The sequence below is a fragment of the Carcharhinus amblyrhynchos genome, chromosome 8 (assembly GCF_965287045.1).
Source record: "Carcharhinus amblyrhynchos chromosome 8, sCarAmb.v2.hapA, whole genome shotgun sequence".
Classification (NCBI taxonomy): Eukaryota; Metazoa; Chordata; class Chondrichthyes; order Carcharhiniformes; family Carcharhinidae; genus Carcharhinus; species Carcharhinus amblyrhynchos.
The window spans coordinates 48,391,813-48,418,976 of NC_137331.1; the positions used below are offsets into that span (position 1 = coordinate 48,391,813).

The following is a 27,164-nucleotide window of genomic DNA, read 5'->3' on the forward strand; positions in this document are numbered from 1 at the left end:
AAATGGAATGTTGGCCTTTATTGCAAGTGAGTTGGAATATAAAAGTAGGGAAGCCTTGCTGCAACTGTACAGGGCTTTAGTGAGATCACATCTGGAGCACCGTGTACAGTTTTGTCTCCTTACTTGAGCAGGGAGATGCTTGCATTGGAAGCAGTTCAGGGAAGGTTCATTAGGTTGATCCCTGGGATGAAGGGATTGTCTTGTTAGGAAAGGAGAGCAGGTTGAGCTTATACTCATTCCAAGTTTAGAAGAATGAAAGGTAATCTTGTTAATTCTCAGGTGGCCTTACATAATTGATGCTGGAAAGGTGCCTCCTCTCTTGGAGAAATCTAGAACTCGGGTCCACAGTTTAAAAATGAATTTCCCATTTAAGATCGAGATGAGAGGGAATTTCTTTTCTTAGAGTTAGTCTGTGTAATCCTCTCCCACAATAAACAGTGGAGGCTGAGAAATTGAATATATTTGAGGCCAAGTTTGACAGATTTTAAATTGACAAGGGCACTAAGTGTTTTGGGATAGGCAAGGCAGGAAAAGTGGCATCAAGGCCATAATCAGAGCAGGCTCAATTAATTAAATGGCCAACTCCAGCATCTATATCTTATGATATTTAATATCATTAGCTTGGCAGCAGGGAACGCCAACTATATAATCAGCAAAGCAACTGACCTTCCAATCAACTGGCATGAAACCACTTACCACTAGATGTTGCCTGAAATAAGTTATGCTCCACTGCACACCTTCAAGGTTCACCCAATATGCATGTAATCAAAGCCCTAAAATGAATTCAAATGCTGTATCCTGTCTGAGAAGTTCAACTAAAGACTTAAGTTCAGAGTAAACCTCAAATAATTTATAATTTTTAAGCTCAACTTTTAACTATTTTTATCAATGACCCATTAGCTGCTGCAGTGTAATATTTCATTTTTAGTTGCTTTTAAAAGCAAAAATTACTGTTGAATGGCGCCTGATTGGATCAGGTTAATATTTTTCACATGTGCATATTGAATGGTTTCTGGAAGATTATTACAGGAATTTTGTGCAATTTCTGTGCCTTCCATACATCCCAAAACCAGATATAAAATTAATTTTAGGAGATTGTTACTTGATTTGGAGAAGAGAATATTAAACTCTGTCTTTAGTCTCCTATGTCAAACAACAAACTTCGCCTGAGAGAATGGCCAGTTGTGTCATTCTCAGCTTCCTGTCTGTACTACTGTACAATCAGGGGTTGGGCAGAGGCCAGCCGAAGCCTGGAGCAAATACAAACATGTTCCATTATTCTATTTAAACACGTGTTAGTTCTGTTTTGGGTTAATTCTACAAGACTGAGAACATACCACATCTCAAATTGTGAGCACAAAAATGTACTGTACTGCAATTCAGCTCTAAGGCACCACTCTTTCACTTTGAATGGACTTGCTAAACAGGTCTGTCGTACAACTTATCTCTGCAGTATTACTGTCATCTGCTAAATGAAATTGTTTTGAACAATTAGGAAAAGTTCAAATATCTCAGTGGAATTATCATATTTAATTGGGGTTAGAAATCCACTCTAAAGAGTTTGACCAAAATTGGGATATTATTTCCTTTTGTTGTAAACAATTTTGGTTTGATGAGAGAATGATGTTATTTATAGGTATTAAAGGGTTGAGGTTTCTTTTGCCATGAAGCTTTTCTTGAGAGTATAGCAGCACTTTACAACTTGGGATGGGCAATGCAGTTGTGAAAACATAGTAAACTGCTGTCTGAATCACTTTGGTGATGGTACTTCCAAATTGGTATAATAAAGAAAATTCCTTAGTGAGGATCACAGTGGCAATTTGTTCCCAAGATATAGTTATCTGTCTTTAGTGCTAATTGTGGTGGCTGACATAGAAGATGTTTAACATGACAATGTTAAATTTATTCACCCACCATTTTACCACTATTAGGCCTGATTTTAACTTCAGGTAAATTTTGGACAGATGTATGACTGAGAGCTTGGAAACCCCTGCACAAATCTAGAAATTTTAATTCCCAGGCCTGATTTTTAATATATGCTTACTGATTTCAACCTATTCTGGGTAAAAGATGATGGAAAATCTTGCAGCTCTGAGGCTCCCCTACAGTAAGCAGGGACATGATTGGCTGCCAGGATCATCCTGCAGATCCCATCAGCTGGGTGAATTACTGGGGCAATTCTAACTTGCCCACCTGTCCATTACTTTAAATGGGTTACTGCCTTGTTAAAATAGAGGATAGAATAATTTCATGTGAACATATTAAACCACAGATATTAAGTGTGATTTCACCCCCAACAGAATGCAAACCTTTTTTCTTTGTTTTATATGAAAACTTTAATCATCCATCATATATCCCAAGATGTAAACAAACTGACATAAAACGTGATAACATTTAGCATTTATCACCGCTCCAAAAAAAATTGACTTTTTTAACTGTAATTGTTTCAGTAAAATTGAACTGTGCTGTAGTAGAAAAAAAAGTTTTCTTTGACATTTTTCAAATTTTCAGTTTTCCATTAACTTGGGATTCTGAGTCAAAAGGCACATGAAATTTGACCAACTCCCTAGGACTTTTCCATCTTCTACGTTCCAGACTTCCAACTAATGTTTGTTAAGTAGCAGCATTTTATTTTAAATGCTCCCATTGTATCCTGTAAACCTTTCACATTCTGAATTCTGTGTGGATAAGAATGCCCAGTATGAACTGAACTTGTTCTAAAATAGTTACATCTCTTGTATCCAAATAAGTTTGAGAGCATTGGAATGGGGCTAAGAAGGATACCATCACTACTGGTTGAATTAACTAGGAAGGTGAAAAAGAAGCAGATTAACAAGGTGAGGTGCAAAGAGGCATTGGAAAAATAAAATTAGCTTTTATATAAATCAAAGAGCAAGTTAGCAAATTCAGGATTAAATGTGAGCTAGAAATAAACAAGTGGAAAAATGCACAACAAAGGAAACAAACAGGGTAAATTATTACATAGAAATATTTAATAAATTCAAACAAGTGATTTAGATGAACAGAGTAAACAAAGCTAATTTGTATAACATACTATGGGAGAAAGCATTTTTAAAAGCATTTAAACAATTTGCAGAAATTTGAATACTTGTGTAAAATTGTCGTGGGATCCCTGTAATTTAGCATTTCTGAATCCCAAGCTGCTAGATATCTCTGGTTAGCAGATGCTCTGAAATTTTGGAAGAACAAATACTGTGGGATGCATTAACTAATAATTTTCTTTTTGTTTGTCTTTTTTAAATGTTCCTGCTCATTTTTGTTGCTCCTTCATCTTCTCTGATTTCCTTTTTGCTCCTCTGTAGACCTCCTCATTCTTTGCCACAGATTCATTTAGCTCTTCCTCTTGCTCTCTGCCTTTGCACTGTGACTCTCCTGTGTCATCAACAAGCGTTCATAGGAGATGTACAGAGAATGTTTCAAAATCAGCTGGTTGTCTTAAGGCTGAAGATCCCAGAAGTACTGCTCATCCACTATTGGACTATGACTCTTCCAACTATGTTGATAAGAAAGCAATGGGATTTAAAAAGGACCACAATCTAGGGCCTAGATCTAGGAAAGGAGGGACGTTGTTTTCGTTCTCCTTGCATCTCCCAGCATCATTCTCTTTGCTAGATGATGATGGCTACCTCACCTTCCCAAGCTTCTCTGATGCCAGTTTCTTACCTGAGAGTTTCCAACGTTATCTGCCCATTCAGTCGCCATCACTTGTCCCCTGTTTTCTTTTCATTTTCTTTTTCCTGCTTTCAGTCTCTTTCTCTGTACCTTTGGCTCTCATTCTCTCCTTCCCTCTTGCTATATGCCTGTGCTACCTGGAGCCCAGGGCAGCCTCCTTGAGTGCTTCAGTTGACAATGACCTGAGTGACAGTTCAGAGGAAGAGGTGTGTACCTCAGCCAAGAACACAGTCCTTTGTGTTCAGTGCTTGGGTGTCCTGCGCAATGTACAATGGCTGCAATAGTAATCTTAATTTCAGAACCTCATTGCTGTTTTTTCTTGTTGTTAAAGTTATGTTTCAGTGAGGCATAACTGTAACTTGACTCATCAGATTAGACAAAAAGTTTTTGTACTTGCAGAAGGAAGAAAGTTTCTGGAAAATGGGTTAATTCTTCACAGCTATGAAAACTGTTCAGTAATAATAGTGGAAAAATATGAAGTAATTGGCATGTGGCACAAAGTTCTTGCTCTTATATAGATGTAAATTCCTAAATTGAATGAGGTCATTGAAATGGGCCATGCTGGCATTTCCCTAGAAGTTGGAGCCAGTTGATAGGTCAATCAGTTTAGTTTCTCCACTATGAGACGGCCATAACCTCATTAGTATTACAGTAGACCATTTGTTCTTCAGTGAACCTTGTTCTGCTCAATGGCTCTGAGTTGAAATACCAAACATCAAGGGCCTGATTAGTCACCTTATTAAAGACCAAAATGCATAATTTTATATTTGACAATGCAATTTCTTTAAAATCACAGTTTTTACCTCACTAATACACCTAAACTCCTATTGAAATACGCTGCCTGTTGTTTATGACCTTCTGTTTCATATAGAAATTGAAGTTACTATGGTCCCTTGTGAATACAGGGTCCGGGAGCTGTCAGCATGAATTATTCTCAATATGACCTTATTCAGTTTTCTGTCTTGACTTACTTTAGTACAAAATGAAAGTCGTATCTTTGATAAACAGTTAAATTCTGCTTTGGAAGTGGATAAATGAAGCAGGCAGAATATACAGTATAATGTTGCAGGCATTAAAACAGATTCAGGGGTATAGACTAGGTTAACTTCACTGTAGGCTCAGAATGAAAACTTGGTGTCTAATCTCAAATCATCCTCCAAAGTAGGAGTTCTCAACCTTTTTGTTTCTGAGATTCTCCCACTGCCGTCCCATGTTACACAAATGCTACAGGCCCTCTTTAGCGCAGCACAACTATTATTGGGTGGTTCCAGCCGGTAAAATTCAGCAGGTCCCCCACCCCCCATTTTGTGCACACTAAGATCCCAGAACAGAAAATCAGATGGGTTACCATAGATCATGTTTACCTAAGCTCCAGGCTTGGTTCCCAATATGAAAAAATGTCTGCCTTCATTTCTGCCTGCATGTTGAGAATGATGCTCCTGCACTCTGACCTAAAAGTCTCAGCAACATAGAGGCGGTTTGATCAGCTGCTCGTACCATGTTTTGCTTTGGTAACACTGTGATGGATAGGCAGCAGTTGGCCACAAGAAGACTAGAAGGTGTAGTCAGCTGAGCAGTCACCAACATTATTTGGTAAATTTTATCTATGACACAACTAAACAGGTTTCAAATCTCACTAATCTGTTGCTCTGCATACTGATTTTAAAATGGTGGGCGTGTGAGTGTGCACCACTCAACATGGTGGGAAAATAATCCATTGCCAAATCTCTCAAACAGATCTGGGGAAATTAGGGAGTGGGGTCTCTTCTGCTTTCCTCCAGTGTCATTGGTGGCAGCAGCACCACATTAGTCCAACCAGAGCTGAATTAGGGTGGGTTTAAAAAAATAGCCAATGTCAAAATCTCATTCTTAGCAATAAATGAGGTCCAGTTGACATCAGTAGCAATCAGTTTTACTTTTTTATTGTGTACCCATTTTGCAGAATAGAATTTTGATAAGGTTTTATTCTTGAAAGACACTGATTTGGCAGACCTTTAAACATTCTCACTGACCTCTGGTTGAGAACCTCTACTCTGGAGCACCCAGAATCGGCTGATAGTAAAGTGTATATACGTTATTATGCATGTTCTGTGTTCCTTAAAATAAATGGAGAAGTTAAACTAGTGGTCATTGTCTGGTCCACATTGCATGTAAGGATCATTCAATGAATGAGGGTCTGTTTGCATCATGACCTATATATCTGTGCATTTAGGAAAGCATAACTCAGATTTGTATTTGATTCAAAATCCTTAAAACATGGGCTATATTGCATATTTACTCTATCTTTGAGCAGAAGTTGATTTTCATACTTGATTTAATAAAGGATTTGGTATTGCAGAATCTTTCAGCTATCTATAGTAGTCCACTGAAGATAGGATGACAATTTTGTTTCCATAGTTTTGAAGATTTATTAAAATGAACATTGAAGCCAAATTTCTGAATTCTTTACACAAAAGATGACAAATAGAATTCCTTCACTGTGCTGAAGTCTCTCAAAACATGTTTTCAAATGTGTTACAATGTCAGCAATGGTGGAACAGTACTCCTTTAATAAACCATCAATGTTACATCAAGCACATTTTCCTTCTAGTGAAAAGCTGATATCTTGGTGCGTTCTTGATCCGTTCATCCCTCTTCCATAATTCCAATTATCCAGTGCTGCTTCAGTGTACGTTGTTGATAATTAAGCATCATTAGACAAAGAAAATATTGGCATTTGTTATTAGTTTGTAAGTCACCTTCCTGGAGTAACTGGTTTAGAAAATGGAGGAAAAAAGTATTGATTTTTCAGAGTGCCAATTTTAGTACTTTCGTGTAATTTTTCTCTATGAAGCATTACAAAATTTTGTATAACAGGAAAATATGAAAATACATTACACTGCTTTAATTATTTCAATGACAGCATCACATGTCCATGTCCATCAAATGAAATATTTGTATAATTGATGATAGAGATGTCAGTTCTCATTTTAGTCCTGGTTGAGATATAGCAAAAAATCTCGTCAGAAGTGTAGTAAAAAGTCCTTTTTAAAAAAAAAACTTGCTGAGACCAGTACAGTCTAATTGTAAATTAAGGTATTCAGACTATTGGGCAGTTTGACCATGAGTCTAATTTTTTTCATATAAATGCTGCAAGCAGACCTATATATATACATATATATATATATAATTATTTTTAAAAAGAAGAAATGCACAGATGAGGCCCTTGAAAGTTAGACTGTTGTCACAATGACTGATGATAGTTCTCAAGTAAACTTTGCTTCTGGTGTAAATGAGTTGCATTCTTTCCAGCCAAAAATAGTTGGTTACAAAATTGTAATTGTTTAATTTAAACTATACCAAATCAATTTTGTATCTCAAAAAATGCTGTATAAACATTTAAAAGTAAACTGGACATCGTTGCGTTCCATGATTTTGGTATGTAATGGGGACAGAAAGTTCCTCTTTCGCCATACTACATCTTGCACTCCAAGGCCACTTGAAACACACGTAGTATTTGTTTTTGCTCAGGTGATATTCAGGCATCCCTGTTGGCTATCTTGAAGAGCTATTCAGCAGCTCAAGTGTATGTAGAGTTCCTAATGCCACTTTAAGGTCCCCTCTCATAATTATTCAATTTGAGTAGAGCACGTCCCAGATGTGTTCCTCTCAGCTTTTCTAGTTCTTGCTGTGGCTTAGCCAACAGCCCTTAAAAGGGAATGCTGAAGGCTACCAATCAACTGGTAAAGTTCCATCTTTTTAATGAGACTTTGCAGGTGAAGTGTTCCACCTAGCCTCTCAGCACTCCTCAGAGTCACAGTTGACCTGCGTTTGCGCCTTTCCTGTTCTCCTCCACTGCCTCTGAATGCCTACATGGCATCCACACCTTCACTTTTAAGTATGTTGGTAGCATCCAATTTCAGATGAACCTCCAGCTCATGTTCTAAGCATGCCATCCATTTTTGGCCTAATCCAATTTCTAGCTCTTTTCTCTCTAATAAAATATCAAGTGTTTATCTTTCTCGGTCACAATTTTATTAAACAACAGGTACTGCAGGTGAGGGACTAAATCGATCCTTGAACCATTGTTGTATACACATGCTGTTCCTCCTTAATGAATGCTACACATTAGCTATAATATGGGTGTGGCCTTTTGGCCATTAGTTTGAGATACATAATTGATCACTTCTGTGTACATAAACCAGCCATTAACAGAAATAACTTGGGTAATCAACCTCTGTTTTACTGTGGAAAAGGGATTCTCACTCCATGCAACTTGCCCTATAATTGGAATGGGCTTAAATGAGTTCCTCTAGGACCAATATTTCCAAGTTTTTGTGTAAGCCATTTGCTTACCAATGTTGCAAAATTTGGTAATATCTGGCTCCAAAACAATCATCATTTCGGTAAATACAATAGAACTGAAATATCTTTCTGATGAGGCCTTTAAACAATGTGATTTTTGTTTTTAAAAGGCAATCTTGTAACTTGCTATTGCACTTCCCATTTTTGCCTCAAACATTCCTCTGAGCTAGTTCCATCTCATTTGTTTGTTTCATGCTTCTAATGAGCACTTTTTGCGACTGATGCAACGGCACAATGAGTGATGTGAGTAAGGCACCTTGCAAATAAGCTTCACTGTTTTCACAAGGGTGATGTATTTTTATTCCTGCTTTCCTACTGGACATCTTGGGATTTTGCTGGCAAAATAGACTGACAGTGAGCAGACTGACACCACGGCTCCTGCTGATGGGGAAACTACCGCAGAGGTTTGTACATTCCACCAGCCTGCATTTCCCATGGAAATGGTCCTCATAATCTCACTTGTTTGTCTGAGAGTATTAACTGGTGCAGCTGTTAACATTGACATTAATGTCACCACAAGATGGTATACAGATTCATGTGAAGAAGTGCCAAATACAAAGTAACAGAGCACTTATTCTAAGCTAAAATGCGAATTGGCCAGTAAGATCAGCAGGACAGAGTAGTTCAAAAAGTCATTGAGAAAATGCACTGCATGAAAATTAAATCAGGAAATTATAATCTATAATGGCATTAAAAGCATCTGTGTTTGAATTTATTGCTTCACTTGTACAGTGTGCCTTCTCAAGATTAACAGTAGCGAGATTTATTACTGGAAAATGCAGGCAGTGTATAAATTTTAATAGCTTTCAAATTTTCCCAAACTAAAATGTTGAACCAGGGAATTATTTTGATGCAGAATTAACACTAAGCATCTTGTCCTTCAGTACCCCTCCAAATTTTGCATGCAAAGACTTGATAACCTAGTTGTTATCAAAACCCACTTTGTCAGGTATCATGGACTGACCCACTTTCACCGCTTTGTGGCGTTAATTGCTCAGTACGCCAAACTGCTTACTACTGCTGTTTCGGCATTATTATAGTTGGTTCAGAAAATAAAGTTAGTGAAAGCTGCAGAAAGCTGTTATATTGCTCTGTCCTGTTGGCATGTACCTAAAGAGTATTTCCTTCCTGCTGATTTTCTGCAATCATTCATCTTTTGTTCCTCTTTTAAAACTTTGTGTTTCATTTTTCTACTGTGTTTGCTAATGATCCAGCTCTTGACTAGCCTGAGCGCATAGATGCCACTGGCTAGTGGGATTTATGTTGCCAAAATTGGAAGGTAGTTGATTGCTGGAACCATGTTGTTACAGCTTTAACAATGCTTTTTTTTTCCTCAAGTGCTTCACTTAAAATTAATGCACATTACTTGAAGTCACGTAATAACTTTAGTACTTTAGCTAAGTAAAACATTTTATTTCACATTGTTTAAAGGGTGTGTTTAAATGAGGTGGTTCTTTCTGTACCACATTCTGTGATTTTGCTGGTGAAAGAGGCTGTTAGCCAAAGACCCAGCATTCTGAGACTGGCAGTTGTGTGCTATTTAAAAAAAGGCACAACATGTTTCCATCACACCCACTTTAGCAATAGTCACATTTGAGAACATTCTTGAAAATGCATCCATGTTAATAATGGAAAACTGGCAGAATTTACATAATTACTTAATTATACACTTCACTCCTTTCAAATCACGCACTGTTCATGTGTTTCTGGCTCATATACACATGCCGTGTGTCAATATGCACACAAAGAAATACAGTCAGAGCATTAGCACAATGAATGCATAACTGTAACTGGTTGTTCTACTAAAGCGATTTGTATTATGTTTTTAAAGAGGAGCTGTTGTCTTCCTCTGAATGGTAGATGATTATCCTGAAATATTTTAAAGGTGGCGTTAACTGAATGGCAAGTCCCTCTAGTCCCCACTATAAAGCTGTTTCTGAGGAGATTTTGTACTCCTATCACAATCTAAAGTAAGCAGTTGATCATTTTCAGAGTTTTTTTGTGCTCTATACATTTTCTGACTCTTGCTCGGATAATGATTGATTTCAAAATCTGTTGAATAACACAGCAGTAACTTTGGTTAAGGTGGTATGGCTTTCTTGTGACTAAATTTGTACATTGAGATGGTGTCAGTGATTAGATGTTGTTAAAGCTTTGATTTTAAATCCTTCTTTACGCCATCAGTCTGATCAAGAGGATGAAACGGAATCCAAGACCCAGGTACAAGGAAGAGATTTTTATGTAAACGTCTAGATTGTAGACGTAGTCCGTCAGTCTGAATTATTATTTTCCAGTACTTAGTTTCTGTGGTAGATTTATATTTTCCTAAGCTTTGCTTTGCTTCAATAGTATCATTTTTGTTCACCGTTTTTCTTTGCTAGCTTTTTGTTCTGAATACTTATTTTTTTGTTTCCGTTTTGTTTTTGCTTGTTTTTTTTACAGAATAGCCTTGTAAACCGAATCAAAGGTGAAAATGTGTATGTCAAACATAGTAATCTTATGTTAGAGGTTTGTATTTGTTTAAGTTGTGCATTACTAGTTGTTTGTGCACACCAGTAGATCTGCATAGTTAGCGATCAGCTGTTTGATGTGGAGTGCTGTGTCTTTGCTGCATGTGTTGCATTATTCTCAATAGTCACTAACATTAGTTAAAAGAATATACATTTTTTTAAACACTGCATAACCAAAGTGAAAATGTAATGTGTATGTTACTAGTACTATATAATGTCGAGCTGGAGTAACATAAATTGCAAGCCTTTAGTTACTTTTTTTTTGTCTTCTGGTAAGTTTTTTTTGAAAAAAAAACTTTTTAACACCATTAATACTGATCTTTCTAAGAAGCACTTGCAGACCAGGCTTAATGCCAGGCATTGTTTTCTCCATTTCAGATTGTCAAATTATGTAATTTGGGGGATTTTAATGGAACGGAAAACACATTCATTAAACAAATTTGAACAAAGTGACAGTTATCTATTTCTGTTGATCTCTGAATTTAGGATTAAAAAAAAATAAAATGTACCTGTGCTGGCATTCTCAAATATTCTGATGCAGTTATAGTGTAGCATGTTTAATCTTCATTAAAATTGTGTACTATTGTATAATTGTTGTGAGCTGTGTTCAGCATTTGGAATAATGATTAGTCACGGTATTATAGCAATATACCTAGCATTATTTATTAAACTTGCTGCAATGGCAGTATTTATACAAACCCTTATATAAAAAATAAATCTCCAAATAGGCACAGCACGGTTTATATGTGGCCATCCTGATTTGCAATTTTAATTAAAGTAAATTAACAGTATTGTTATGGAGCTCAACTCTCATGTCTCATGAAGGCAGGAAGATGATCAACAAACAGGAAATTTGTGGAAGAGTGGGAATTTGAAAATGTGAACACATGAAGAGCTGCCAATGAGATTATAGATGGCAGAGATCAAGGAAGCAAGACCAGCTGGTTTTGGAAGAGAATTGAAGATTGCTGCATGTTGGAGTTGAAATAGCCTCTAATATTAGAATGGAGAGGTGGAGGTCAACCAGAAACCTGAGATCAGAGGGAAGGTGGGGGTGGACTGAGATATATGGTGGGAGAAAATTACATGAATAGAGTGGGATATGACTTTTGAAAATGAATGCAGATCTGGAAGTTGTTTCATTGCAGCAGTATGGAACCTGGGAACCATTGAGTGATGGGTAGAAGGGAAAGACTTCAGACCATGGAACTCTACATTAGTTGGTTTTTGAAGATTGAAAGTGGGGAGTGTGGTCTGCAGAGAATTTCAGGAGTAGATTCTTCCGTTACAGAAGGCGAGGTTAGAGGTTTGACAATGGGAAAGCTAAGGCATGAGTATAAATCAGCAGTATGCCAAATATGCTTTATACCATAATTTAACATGAGCTCAACTGATGGGCCAGAAAGATCATTTCAGTTTGTGTGTGGCTGTTCCTTCAGGCTGAATACCAAGGATCTTAATGGAATCCACGAGAGAATGCACATAGATGCCAGTGGAAGTATAGCAGGAAAGCTTCAGTTTTGCACAGTAGAACTGTAGGGAGTTACAGTTTATCTGAGACATAATTGAATCATAGGATCTCTACGGCGCAGAAAGAGGCCATTTGGCCTATCAAGCCTGCACTGACGACAAACCCATCCAGGCCCTATCCCTGCAACCTCTTGTGTTTACCCTGCTAATCCCCTGACACTAATGATCAAGTCAACAAGGCCAACCAACCTAACTCACACATCTTTGGAGAGGATAGAGAAGTTGGGATTAACAACATGAGAACATAAGAAAAAGGAGCAAGAATAGCCCATTGAGTAATAGTTCATTCGGTCAGTAAGAGTCAATGCTGATGCAGAGAGGTGACGATGACTGTTTGGTGTCATACATGTGGTACTGACCCTGTGCTTGCCAGTGGTTTTTCCAGGGGTGGCTAACATTTAATGATTAAGAAGGAGCGAGGATGGAGTAGATCAGAGCTGAGTGGCCACATGATGTGAAGGGTCTTGAGATGTATTTATTACACAGAGGACGAGAAGATTGAGGGAAAGTAAATTTTATTCAGTCAGAGGGTGTGATTTGTGACTGATCAGTTATCTCAGTGCTGTGAGTTGGTTGGAAATTGGATTGAAAGAAGTGGCAGGAAAAATAAATTATGCATAAAGTTTGATGACTGTGACAGGCAAAGACCATGAAGAAAAATGTACGGTTAGATGGAACATTAGTTTATAAGGATAGAGAAATTAAAGGGATGTGACAATTCCAGTTGATGTTGAAATGGATGGGAAGATCCCAGAATGGAACCCTGGCTCAAAAGACGACAAATTTTCCTTTTCTTTCATAAAACATAGAGTCAAAGGACCACTTATTAGTTTAATAAGAAAGAAAAAGCATTTATTAAATTGGACTGTTATACAAAATCCTTTACTCTCCCTTTAGTTCAACATACACACAAATTTTAAAATTAACATGGATTAAAAAGTACACCTTAAACTGTGGTCTCAGTAACAGACAGTCCCTTTTTAAACCCATGGATTGCTGTGGTCAGTTACACACACCCTGCTCTGAACACAAGTTAGTGTCTGTGGATTTCTCCTTTAGAGCTCCCTTAGATGATTATCTCATGACAGTTTCCAAACTCCACTCCCAAAAATATACCTTAAAATCTTCTCTCATAATAATAATGCTTTCCCCTGAGCAGTTTGCAATCAGAAAACCAGACCAGGTTTTCCAAATGAGAGTTAACACTTCTGCTCCAATTTTAACACTGAATCCAGTCTAGGATTATACACCAACCTCTTTAGGATTTTTTTTGTCTTGACTGCTGTGCAAACTGTTAACAATTGCTTTAAATCTCAATTCCCAGATTGTCTTAAAATGGCATCAGATGTTTCATTTATCTTGAGGCTGCTGTCCTACTTTAAATGCAGTTACTGCAATTGTCTCTTTAACGCGAACACTTTGTTTACTCTTCCTTGAATTCTTCTGAACAATATCTTTAATCTCTGTTCATTTAACTTCAGTCATCTTAAACATGCTTTGCATCACCATTTCCTGGTTAGCTAGATTGTATCTAGTTTCGTAGGAAGCTTGCATCTTTGTAACTCCCTTGTCCTGTTCAGGATCTCCTAGCAGAGTTGAGAACTATTCACTTATCAATGTCTTGTTCTGGCTTCCAGTTAAAACTAAAAACAAAGGACAGCCCTTCCCTCTGGTCTTGTTGCTAAGTAACACCCCTTACTACTGAGTTTATTCTTCATGCTGTAACCCCCTCTAAATACAGTTGGAACTTAACCAACTCCCACAAATATAAACACCCTTATCTAGTATGAATGTAACTATAGGTTTTACCCTTTCAGGCACTGAAACATTAAATTAAATACACTTAAAGTTACACCTTGTTTCTACTGTTTATCAATGCAAATATAAATCCTGTAAAACTACCTTTGCTTTCCTATCTAGCAACTTTAAAAATAGCATATCACAATAGTTTTAAACAGCTTGAAGTGAAGTAGAAATTCATACCAATAAGTAGGCTAATGAAGGGGAGTTAATGAGAAATGTGTTTGGAAGGGACTTCAGGGAGTCACAAGTGCATGTCCTGGAGGGAAGTAATCTGTTGAGGACTGGAGAAAAACTGCAATGTTTGAGCAAGTGGGTTTTGGTTAAGAGGGGAGACAGAGATGGCTGAGTGACTGAAAACAAGTTTGGAAACAAACCACATCCAGGTATTCATTGCATTGCAATACAGATTTCAGGATGGAAGATGTCTGGAGTGATGATTGTCAGCAGCAGTCATCGTTGCCAAAGAGGAGTTTAAAGGCTTTGGTTACACAGAAACATAGAAGATAGGAGCAGGTGGAGACCATTTGGCTTGTCGAGCTTGCTCTGCGATTCATTACAATCATGGCTGATCATCCAACGCAATAGCCTAATCCAGCTTTTTCCCCATAACCTTTTTGATCCCATTCGCCCCAAGTGCTATATCCACCTGCCTCTTGAATACATTCAGTGTTTTGGCATCAACTAATTCCTGTGGTATTAAATTCCACAGGCTCACCAGTCTTTGGATGAATATATGTCTCCCCACCTCCATCCTAAATGGTCTATCCTGAATCCTCAGACTGTGACCCCTGGTTCTGGACTCTCCCACCATTGGGAATACCCTCCCTGCATCTACATTACCTTCAGGAATGATGCTGCAGTAGAGAAAGGCTTTGGCTGTGAAGGAGACTGATGTTATTTGAAATGATCAAACCAAACTGCTAGGAGATAGCCAGACCATGAAGTATCATGTGTTCCAAATGAAAAGAAATGCATTTATTTTGATATTGATATCATGTAGTTATTGAAATAATTAATGGTGTTGCATGTTTACTCAGCAACATTTGTGTGAAAGTCATTACTTTTAAACCGGAAGAGTGTGCCAGTTAACATATTATAAAAACTAACTCTTATGGTGCTATGAAGCATAAGCTGTTTAAATTGGTATAATATTTGGTCAAATTAATTACAAAGTTTTTGTTGTTTTTCCATTCATTGGCCTCCTGTTGTGAAAGTTCTTGACTCCTTTCTGGGCTGTAGTTTCATGTGCACTAGTAATCCTCTACTCTCATTCTCCATATCAGTGTAGGCGGGCTATTGGCTCACAGACAACAAGCTCAGGCCCATTCAGATCTCACCTGATGTCCAGTTTTGCACTTGCAGTGATTGAAAGCGGACCCCTGGCCCCAAATATAATCCTCCACCTGCTACCACAATGCAAGGGTGCTGACGTAAATTGCAGCAATCTTGACATGAACCTCAGCTAAAACAGCACAGGATTGAATAATTTGTTTGGCTCATATACATAGCTTAGCAACTGAATCATTAAAATAGTTGAATTGCTAAATTCTGAGGTGACTTTTCTTTGTGGGGTGGGAGGGCAGTATTCTGTCCATAACTTCAAAATTATGTTACTTTTAAAGTATTGCAGCTTTGTGAAGTTTTCCTCAAGAAACTATGAACACCAGTCAGAGATTTTTCTTTTATAAGGGCAATCATATCAATTTTTCAAGTGTCAATCGTAAATGAAAAATGCAGAATTATGGGACAGAGCTAGTCAAGTGAAATGACATATACATTTCATATTTCCAAAGTGAGGAAGTGAAGAGCAGTAATAGTTTGAAATCTAGTTGTATTAAGGTGACATGCTAAAATTATTTGCCTTTGGTTTTTTTGTTTGTTAATGGAAAGGACTTTGATAAAACTCAGGAAGAGGTGGTTAAGCACCATGCCAACATAAATGAGATGAAACGAACATTCCTGGAATCTACATCTGAAAGTGGACCTGACGAATGGGAAAAGAGATTATCTGCCTCTCCGGTTAGAACCTTTTCAAAGACGGAGGACTTGCCTATGATTGAGCCCCTTATGCCTGAGGAGGTAATTTTTGTTGCAGCATTACTGCTAAACTCACAAATATGCGTATCTGAAATAATGTCAACACCTGTACATAATTTGTCCATTTTTAAGCACTAAAATTGTATATGTTATAAGCTAATGCAATGGATCATAAAACACTGATAAATAATATATAAAGTAAGGCATAGAGAATTTGTACAACTGTATGCTTTCCATGTTACTAACATTGTAATCATGCTTTATCTTAAAGTTTTTGATATCACCCAGTTTGTAAAATCATTTTACATACTTGTTCCTGAATTATTTCAACATTATTAGCAGACCAAAGAGGTTGCTGGTGAGACACTACAGAACAAATCTGTGTATGAACAGAGTGCTGCTGGCCCTGACACATCTGTGGTGAGAGATGTTGAAAGACTAGTAAAGGTATTAAACTTGATATATTTTTGCCATTGTGTGTAACTGTTATTGTTCTTTGTGCATCTCACGTTACATATTTAACAGACCATGAAAATCTCATGGAATGTGAATCAGGATTCGCTGCTCGACATTCTGTCCCTTATATTTGATACACTGCTGTATTGTTAGTGTATCTCCAGTTCTTTTTGTTTTACATTGTATGACAATTTCAGTGTCTTTAACATTTTGTTAGATGTGGATTGTTGGGACTGAATTGAGCATTTCTGACAAGTTAGTCAAAAATCAGTCTGTGAGGACCAAATTAGTTGCAAAGCATGCAATTCTCAAATGTGTGCTGTTTGAGTTGTCACATGAGAATACTTTCAAAGTTAGATGCATGGAATTTTAAATTGCAGATTAAGCTGCTTTGCATTAAGTTGGCTTGAACATTATCACTGAAAATGTTGACATTGCATTCATTCAGTGCAATATATTTTTACTCGATATTGAAATATGCTTGTATACCACAAGGCATTTATGAACTCTGTGCCTTTTTTCATAATTAATTGAACAGTATGATAATAGAAAAACATCAAAAACACTACTGGTCAGAGAGTGTCTGCAGCGATGCTGAAAATTGACTGTTTTTGGTGCACAGTTTTCTACAATGCAAGTTGCTTTCCTTTTATGGCTTTCCATGTCTAGTTCCTTTTAAACAATTAATAAAAATTTTGTTTTTATTAAGAGATTCATTCAGTTCATTTTTGCTAACATTGATGTAAGTTAGATGTGCAGCAGGTGGTCAGGAAGGCGAATGGGATGCTGGCCTTCATCGCGAGGGGGATTGAATATAAAAGTAGGGAGGTCTTGCTGCGGCTGTATAGGGCATTGGTGAGGCCACAGCTGGAGTACTTCGTGCAGTTTTGGGCGCCGTAAGACAATAAGAACATAAGAAATAGGAGCAGGAGTAGGCCAACTAGCCCTTCGAGCCTGCCCCGTCATTGAATAAGATCATGGCTGATCTGTCGCTGCTCAGTTCCACTTTCCCGCTTTCTCCCCATAACCCTTAATCCCCTCTCTTATCAAAAACCCATCAACCCGCGTCTTAAAAATATTTAGCGAGGCAGCCTCCACCACTTCAACGGGCAGAGAATTCCAGAGATTCACCACCCTTTGAGTGAAGAAGTTCCTCCTCAACTCCGTTCTAAACTGCCCCCCTTTTATCTTGAGGCTGTGCCCCCTAGTCCTACTGTCTTTTTTGAGCGGGAAGAGTCTCTCCACCTCTATCCTATCCATCCCATTCATCATCTTATACGTCTAAATGAGATCTCCCCTCGTTCTTCTAAACTCTAACAAGTACAAGCCCAGTTTATTCAGCCTCTCCTCATAGCTCAACCCCCTCAACTCCGGTATCAGCCTAGTAAACCTCCTCTGCACTCCCTCCAAGGCCAAAATATCTTTGCGCAGGTGCGGCGCCCAAAACTGCACACAGTACTCCAGCTGCGGCCTCACCAATGCCCTATACAGCTGCAGCAAGACCTCCCTACTTTTATATTCAATCCCCCTCGCTATGAAGGCCAGCATCCCATTCGCCTTCCTGACCACCTGCTGCACCTGCAAGCTGGGTTTTTGCGACTCATGCACAAGGACCCCGAGGTCCCTCTGCACCGTCGCCTGCTGCAGTTTTTCGCCCCGTAAGTAATAGTCCTTCCTACCATTCTTCCTACCAAAGTGGACCACCTCACACTTGCCAACATTAAATTCCATTTGCCATTTCCTGGCCCATTCGCCCAGCCTATCTAGATCCTTCTGCAGACTCTCCACACCCTCCGCACAATTTGCCGTTCCCCCAATCTTGGTGTCATCAGCAAATTTCGACACCCTACACTCGGTTCCAGATCATCTATATAAATGGTAAAAAGCTGAGGCCCCAGCACCGACCCCTGGGGCACGCCACTAGTCACCATCCGCCAATCCGAATAGCACCCGTTGACCCCCACTCTCTGCCTCCTATTTGACAACCAATCCTCTATCCATGCTAACACCCTACCCCCAACTCCATGTCCCTCGACCTTCTGCAATAACCTCTTGTGAGGTACTTTGTCAAACGCCTTCTGAAAATCTAGAAAGACCACATCCACCGGCTCTCCTCTATCCACCGCCCTAGACACATCCTCACAGAACTCCAGTAAATTTGTCAGACACGACTTCCCTTTAATGAAACCGTGCTGCGTCTGCTCTATCAAACAATTCCCTTCAAGATGCCTCGCAATTTCCTCCTTAATGACAGATTCTAACATTTTGCCTACCACAGACGTTAAACTAACTGGCCTATAATTCCCCGCCTTTTGCCTGGCACCCTTCTTAAACAACGGCGTAACATTAGCCGTTTTCCAATCATCCGGCACTTCCCCGGAATCCAGCGACGTCTGGAAAATAACCACCAAGGCATCCACTATCACCTCCGCCATTTCTTTCAGAACCCTCGGATGCATTCCATCCGGTCCTGGCGACTTGTCCACAATCAGCCCCTCCAGTCTGTCGAGCACCGCCTCTCTAGTAACAGTAATGTCATTAAGACCCTCCAGTCCTACCACCTTTCCATCGCTAACACCCGGCAAATTATTCACGTCCTCCTCCGTGAAGACAGAAACAAAAAAGTTATTCAATACCTTCGCCATATCCTCATCCCCTACCACTAGGTCCCCTTTCTCATCCTCTAAAGGACCAACATTCACCCTAGCCAGCCTCTTCCTTTTTATATATTTATAAAAACTCTTGCTATCCTTTTTTATATTAAGCGCTAGCCCAGCTTCATAGTTTCTCCTACCCTTCTTTATCAACGTCTTTGTCAATCTTTGTTGACATTTAAACCTCTCCCAATCCTCTTCTCGCCCACTACTCTTAGCTACTCTAAATTCCTCCACTTTTAATTTAACACTTTCCTTCACTTCCTTCGTTATCCACGGCTTATTACCTCTCTTCCTACTATCCTTTTTGACCATCGGAATAAATTTCCGCTGAGCACCAAGAAAGATCTCCTTAAAGATCCTCCACTGCTCCTCAACAGACCCTCCCTCCAACGCGCTCCCCCAGTCCACATTCGCCAATTCTTCTCTCATCCTACCGTACTCCCCTCTATTCAAACAGAGGACGCGTGTCCGGGAACCCACTTTCTCCTCCTCCATCTGCACCAGAAACTCCACCATACAATGATCACTCTCCCCAAGAGGATCCTTCACCACAAGGTCCCTAATTCTACCCGCCTCATTACATAGCACCAGATCCAAGATAGCTCGCTCCCTCGTCGGCTCCAACACACACTGTTCGAGGAAACTATCCTGGCAGCATTCCAAGAACTCTTCCTCGAGCCTCCCGCGTCCAACATGGGTCGACCAATCAATATGCAGATTGAAATCCCCCATAACTACGGCCGTCCCATTCCTGCACGCCGCACTTATTTGCGCGTTAACAGCCCGCCCCACCTCCAGATCATTATTTGGGGGCCTATAGACGACACCCACCAGCTCCTTCCTCCCTTTGCTGTTCCTAATCTCCACCCACAACGATTCCACCCTCTGCTCCTTGGCTCCAATATCATCCCTTGCTACCACCGTGATGCTATCCTTAATCAGCAGAGCTACGCCCCCCCCCTCTTTCCTCCTGCCTATCCTTCCTAAACACTTGATAGCCCTGTACATTCAGCTCCCAGTCCCTGTCACCCTGCAGCCACGTCTCTGTAATGGCCACCAGATCGTATCCATTTGTGTCGATCTGCGCCACCAGCTTATCCACTTTATTCCGAATGCTTCGTGCATTCAGATAAAGCGCTTTCATCCCAGCCTTCACCTGGACCCTATTTACTGTAACGCCACCAACCATACTCACGCCCCCTACTCCCTCTATTGTTGGGACATCCTCAGCCTCTTCCCTTACCTGTACCCTCTCCTTAACTTTAGACCTCGTAACATCACCTACCCTCGTGCACCCCCCCCCCCCCCCCCCAATTAGTTTAAAGCCCTGTCTACAGTCCTCTTTACTCGATTCGCCAGCACTCTGGTCCCAGCACGGTTCAGACCAACCCCATCCCGCCCGAACAGGTCCCACTTACCCCAATACTGGTGCCAATGCCCCATAAATTCAAACCCATTCCTCCCACACCAATCCCTGAGCCACCCATTCACTTCCTTAATCATGTCATCCCTACGCCCGTCTGCACTCGGTTCAGGCAGTAGCCCAGAGATAACCACCTTGTCGGTTCTACTTTTTAATTCCATTCCCAGCTTTTCATGCTCCCTCCCCAGATCCTCAGTCCGCATTTTGCTTACGTCGCCGGCACCCACATGTACCACAACGACCGGATTCTCACCCTCCCACTCCAGGTTACGCAAGGATATTTTAGCCTTGCAGGGAGTGCAGAGGAGGTTTACTAGGCTGATGCCGGAGTTGAGGGGGTTGAGCTATGAGGAGAGGCTGAGTAGATTAGGCTTGTACTCGTTAGAGTTTAGAAGAATGAGGGGAGATCTCATTGAGACGTATAAGATGATGAATGGGATGGATAGGATAGAGGTGGAGAGACTCTTCCTGCTCAAAGGATAGTAGGACTAGGGGGCATAGCCTCAAGATAAAGGGGGGCGATTTAGAACAGAGTTGAGGAGGAACTTCTTCACTCAAAGGGTGGTGAATCTCTAGAATTCTCTGCCTGTTGAAGTGGTGGAGGCTGCCTCGCTAAATATTTTTAAGACGCGGGTTGATGGGTTTTTGATGAGAGAGGGGATTAAGGGTTATGGGGAGAGGGCGGGAATGTGGAACTGAGCCACGACAGATCAGCCATGATCTTATTGAATGGCGGGGCAGGCTCGAAGGGCTAGTTGGCCTACTCCTGCTCCTATTTCTTATGTTTCTTATGTAACATTTGCATAGAAATCTTTAAACCAGTAAAGCTTATAGTATCCAGTATTCAACATCATCAAGGCTAACGAAATCGCATTATTCATCTGGCAAACTTTACATGCACTAACATCTCCTTTGAAAGAAAAACTGATGTGCAGCATTTGTTTTGATGCATTTCACAGTTCAAGAATTTTTGCTTAACATAAGAACGTAAGAAATAGGAGCAGGAGTAGGCCATCTAGCCCTTCGAGCCTGCCCCGCCATTCAGTAAGATCATGGCCGATCCGAAGCGGCTCAGTTCCACTTTCCCGCTTTCTCCCCTTCTCCCCATAACCCTTAATTCCCCTGTCTACCAAAAACCTATCTACCCGTGTCTTTAAATATATTTAGTGAGGTAGCCTCCACCACTTCAACGGGCAGAGAATTCCAGAGATTCACCACTCTTTGAGTGAAGAAGTTCCTCCTCAACTCTGTTCTAAACTGCCCCCCTTATCTTGAGGCTGTGCCTTCTAGTCCTGCTGTCCTTTCTGAGCGGGAAGAATCTCTCTACCTCTACCCTATCCATCCCTTTCATTATCTTATACGTCTCTATAAGATCCCCCCCTCATCCTTCTAAACTCCAACGTGTACAGACCCAGTCTATTTAGTCTCTCTTCATAGTCCAACCCCCTCATCTCCGGTATCAGCCTAGTGAACCGCCTCTGCACTCCCTCCAAGGCCAAAATATCCTTGCGCAAGTGCGGCGACCAAAACTGCACACAGTACTCCAGCTGTGGCCTTACCAATGCCCTGTACAGTTGCAGCAAGACCTCCCTGCTTTTATATTCTATCCCCCTTGCTATAAAGGCCAGCATCCCATTCGCCTTCTTGATCACCTGCTGCACCTGCAGACTAGGTTTTTGCAACTCGTGCACAAGGACCCCCAGGTCCCTCTGCACTGTAGCATGCTGCAGCTTTTCACCCTTTAAATAATCATCCCTCCTACTATTATTCCTGCCAAAGTGGATAACCTTACACTTGCTAACATTGTACTCCATCTGCCAGGTCCTCGCCCACTCGCTCAGCATATCTAGATCCCTCTGCAGACTTTCCACACCCTCAGCACAATTTGCTTTTCCACTCATCTTTGTGTCATCAGCAAATTTCGTCACCCTACACTCAGCCCCCTCGTCCAGATCATCTGTATAAATGGTAAATAGCTGAGGCCCCAGCACTGATCCCTGCGGCAGTCCACTAGTTACCAACCGCCAATCAGAATAGCACCCATTGATACCAACACTCTGCCTCCTATTAGACAACCAATCCTCTATCCACGCTAACACCTTACCCCCAACTCCATGCCCCCTAACCTTCTGAAGCAACCTTTTGTGCGGCACCTTCTCAAACGCCTTATATTGAACGCCTGATATTGAAACGAAAAATGACCAAATCAAGATACAGAGCTTGAAACCTATGCCTGGAAAATAATGTTGTTGATTTTTGTGAGGGGTGGTGATAGCTTAATGATAATGTTGCTGGACTATTAATCCAGAAAGTCAACTAATCTTCTGGGGACTGAGTTCGAAGCCTCCCACAGCAGCTGGTGGAGCTTCAATTTGATTTTTAAAAAATCTGGAATTAAGAATCTGCTGATGACCATGAAACCATTGTTGATTGTTGGAAAACAACATCTAGTTCGCTTATGTCCTTTCAGGAAGAAAGTCTGCCATCCTTCTGTGGTCTGGCCTACATGTGTCAGCAATGTGGTTGACTCTCAACTGCCCTCTGAAATGGCAGCACTTCAAGAAGGCAGCTCACCATCAACTTTCAAGGGCAACTATGGATGGGCAATAAGTGCTGGCCAGCTAGTGATGCCCAAATCCCACAAATGAATTTTAAAAAATTACTATTATCATATATCTATGCATTATTTTAATGTAGCCATGAATCTATTTAAAATAATGCATTCATGACCCCATTAAAATAGTGGACAGAGAAATTTAATATGAACGTAGTGAACATTTCATCTAAATGCAGAAACATACAAAATGAGACACAGAATCACCAGTTGGAAAACCATTTGGTCCTTGTGAATGATTTAGTGCATGTAGGATGTATTAGTAGTCCCATTCCCTGCTTTCTTTCCTGCCACGCAATCATAAGGAGGGGGGAGAAAAAACATATTACAGCATTCCTATAGTATAAAGTCTGGCACATGACAGGGTTAATGTGGGACTGAGTACAGTGCTACCCACACAATGATGTAAGCGAGCACTTGACTTGCCCCCAGGGCTAGTTGAGTTAGGACAGAGTTGCGTGTACCAGCAAGCATAGTGACAGCTCATACCCTTTACTGTATGCGTGTAAATAGTTCTAAGAGCCAATGAAGATTTATAGTTAACATATGACTACAAAGACTTCTTCACTTACCAAAACCATTCTAGCAGTTATTTTGGTTACTTTAAGAAGAAAACAAAGCCCAGAAGATGATGTGAGCAAATTCTAGGAGACTACAATGATCCGATTCACTTGTGCCAGTTGACCCACACACCTTCTATAACTTAAGATATCTTTCAGTCAGAAGAACTTATCCAGCTCCCTTTTGAAGGTCCAAAATGAAGCCAAACTAATTGCTTGCTCTGCCAACCTGTTGAGAGGATTTTCTGGCATTTTCTATGCTTTCTTAACTAGTACCACTGCCCTCCCTCAATCTCCACACTCTCTAGCTCGCTTAGATAACCTACCACTTGAGTGGAAGTAAAGCTGTTCACTATATCCAAGCTTACCCCTCAAATTCTACAGTTTTGAGTAAAAAGCCACAACTCCCTAAGCCCGTTCTGAAAATGGCCCATCTGTATCATTTGGATCTATCGCTAGATCTTTCCAGTTTCTCTGATCCTCTGCTAATTTGCATAGACAGAACTTAATCTTTCTATGAGGTAACATTAAATTTCTAATTTTATATTTAATAGCTATACATGTTAATAGCCACTTGTTTTCACAAATAACATAGCTCAGCAACCTAATTAAAATGGCAGTGACTTGATTTTAGATATATATCCAAAAGCTACTGCTGAAATATTGTATAGTAACAGAACTTTTGTGAAAAAATTCTGATGAAAATCATATTTGAGATGTGGACAGTTTTTTTTGCCTGCCTTCCATTTTATTTGAATGTTTGTTCTTTGTGAAAGTAGCTGTTGTTTGATTTGACTACTTATTATCCCATGTAATGGGATGCAGTGAAAAGTATTGTTTCTTGTGCACTATTCAGGAAAAAACATACTGTTCATAGAGTAGGTGGGGGGAAGGAAAGTGGAGGGTGCAGAAGATAGTGTTGCAATTACAGATAGGGTGTAGAGAAAGATCAGCTTAATATATGGTAGATCCAGTCAAAAGTCTGGTAGCAGGGAAGAAGCTGTTCTTGTGTCGGTTGGTACAGGTTTTTGTATCTTTTTCCCGATGGAAGAAGGTGGAAGAGAGTATGTCCAGGGTGCGTGGGGTCCTTGATTATGCAGTCTGCTTTTTCGATTGTTGACGGACTTAATAGATGGGAGGATGGTTTGCATGATGGACTGGGCTATGCTCACAAACCTTTGTAGTTCTTTGCCGTCTTGGTCAGATCAGGAGCCATGTTAAGCTGTGATAAATCCAGGAAGGTTGTTTTCTATGGTGCATCTGTAAAAATCGGTGAGAGTCGTAACAGATGTGTCGAATTTCCTTAGCCTCCTGAGAAAGTAGAGGCGTTGGTGAGCTTTATTAACTGTAGCATCAGTGTGATGTGACCTGGACAGGTTGTTGGTGATCTGATCACCTAGAAACTTGAAGCTTGCATCCATTCCCACTTCATTACCATTGATGTAGACAGGGGTGCGCCCTCCACTGTGTTTCCTCACGTAGCCTGTTTACGTTAACACACATTTGCTGAATGCATGCTCCCAGTGTGGAGCTTCACAAACCAGTTTGCAGTCTGGGCATTGTAAGAATATTCCCTACAATTTTCCACCTATGAATGAAATAATTTTGCCAAGCACACCTACAATTTCCAAGTATGAACTTCTGGCAGGTAAAGTCCTGCACCTGGAATGTAACCCTTACCTGCTTTTCATAACTGTTGCATGTCTGGAGCCTTCACCAAAATTTGAATATTGTATAATTGTCTTGTTAATTAGCACTAATATTTTTATTCCAATTAGGCTGGAGAAGAGAAGGTGGTGCAGGACAAGGAGCCGATCATTGATCAAAGCACCATGGTGTCTGAAGAAGTTGTGGTCAGCAAAACAGTCTCATCTCCACCAGAGGTTGATTGTTTTTCTTTAAAATTCATTTGTACATATTGATATTTGGGTTATTGACATTTATTTATATATGAATTTTCAATGAATGTTGTAATCTCCACTAAGAAATCAAGGGTAAATCTCTCGAATTGAAAGCCAAGTTGGATTTAAGGTTCTTTTGATCTATCTTTTGTTAGATAGCAAAGATAAAACATTACAACTGGACTCAATCTATCAAACGTGAAATGTTGTTAAACCTGTAAATGGCTCTTACTTGGGCTGTCCGTTGATCAGAAAAGAAAGTTGATTCATTTGATAAAATTGAGAGTTTAAATGACGTTTTAGGCTAATGCAGCATCACCAGTGGCTGGCAATGATGTTATTTTCAGTGGTGTTAAGGATCAGACCAGAAACTCCAAGGCATGTTATGCAGTTAGCCTAGACCTCAACTTTTGCATTTGATTTTGGCATTAAGATGAGCATAAGGCGCTTCTCTCCAGATGTGATTCAGTTGACCCACTATGAAGCTTTTATCAAAGAAGCTTTCTTTAAGACCACAGTTAGAATAGAACAAAAAGAATTAGCATAATTTTTACCAATCAAAATGCTTAATCATGGTAAGAATAATCCTTAACAGCTAAATATCCCTGTGGTTGCAAGCTAAAGCAATACCCCATAGACACAAATCTCTTCTATAGAAGCAGTTAGCACAGAAACCAAAGATGCTTACATGATACTAAATTTCCACATTTTTGACACTTCTGGACAGAGATCCAGATAGCAGTTTTCAGAGAAGGATATATCCTCAAAACATCAAAACAAAACTCAATACATATATAAATGATTTGGAGGAAAATGTAATTGGTTTGATTAGTAAGTTTGCGGATGATTCAAAGGTTGGTGGATTTGCGGATAGCGATGAGGGCCATCACAGGATACAGCAGGATATAGGTCGGTTGGAGGTTTGGGCTAAGAGGTGGCAGATGGAGTGTAATCCAGACAAATGTGATGTAATGCATTTTGGAAGATCTAATACAAATAAGAAATATACAGTAAATGGCAGAACCCTTAAGGGTATTGATAGGCAAAGGGAACTGGGTGTTCAGGTCACTGAAAGTGGCAAAGTAGGTGGAAAAAGTAGTCAAGAAGGCATACAGCGTGCTTACCTTCATTAGCCGGGGCATTGAGTTTAAAAATCAGAAGTTATGTTGCAGCTTTATAGAACTTTAGTTAGGTTGCAATTCTGATCGCCGCACCACCAGAAAGATGTGGAGGCTTGGAGAGGGTACAGAAAAGATTTACCAGGATGTTGTCTGCTGTGGCGGGCATTAGCTATAAGGAGAGGTGAGAGAAATTTGCTTTGTTTTCACTGGAGTGACAGAGGTTGAGAGGCAACCTGATAGAAGCTTAAGACTATGAGGGCATGGGCAGAGTGGATAGTCAGAAGCTTTCTCCCAGGATGGAAGAGTCAATTACCAGTGGGCATAGGTTTAAAGGAGATATACAAGGCAAGTTTTTTTACACAGAGGGTGGTGGATGCCTGGAACACACTGCCGGGGAAGTAGTAGAAGCAGATACAATAGTGAGTTTTGTGGGGCATCTGGACAAATACATGAATAGGATGGGAACGGAGGGATATGGTCCCCTGAAGGGTAGGAGGTTTTAGTTCAGTCAGACA

At 40.1% G+C, this 27,164-nt stretch overlaps 1 protein-coding gene across 14 annotated transcripts in view; it reads left to right on the top strand.

Moving 5' to 3' along the window:
• The window catches only part of LOC145346583 (band 4.1-like protein 3), a 191,912-nt gene that overhangs the window by 141,336 nt on the left and 23,412 nt on the right, over positions 1-27,164 (top strand). For 7 of the 14 annotated variants that reach the window (XM_080194026.1, XM_080194020.1, XM_080194030.1 and 4 more), the window contains exons 13-18: positions 8,385-8,441; positions 10,222-10,257; positions 10,480-10,545; positions 15,771-15,959; positions 16,257-16,364; positions 25,406-25,510. In XM_080194026.1, the coding sequence (XP_080050152.1) occupies positions 8,385-8,441; positions 10,222-10,257; positions 10,480-10,545; positions 15,771-15,959; positions 16,257-16,364; positions 25,406-25,510 (561 nt within the window). Of the gene's footprint in view, positions 1-3,323; positions 3,900-8,384; positions 8,442-10,221; positions 10,258-10,479; positions 10,546-15,770; positions 15,960-16,256; positions 16,365-25,405; positions 25,511-27,164 lie in introns of all 14 variants that reach the window. The other 7 variants (XM_080194034.1, XM_080194021.1, XM_080194023.1 and 4 more) reach the window with 7 other exon arrangements.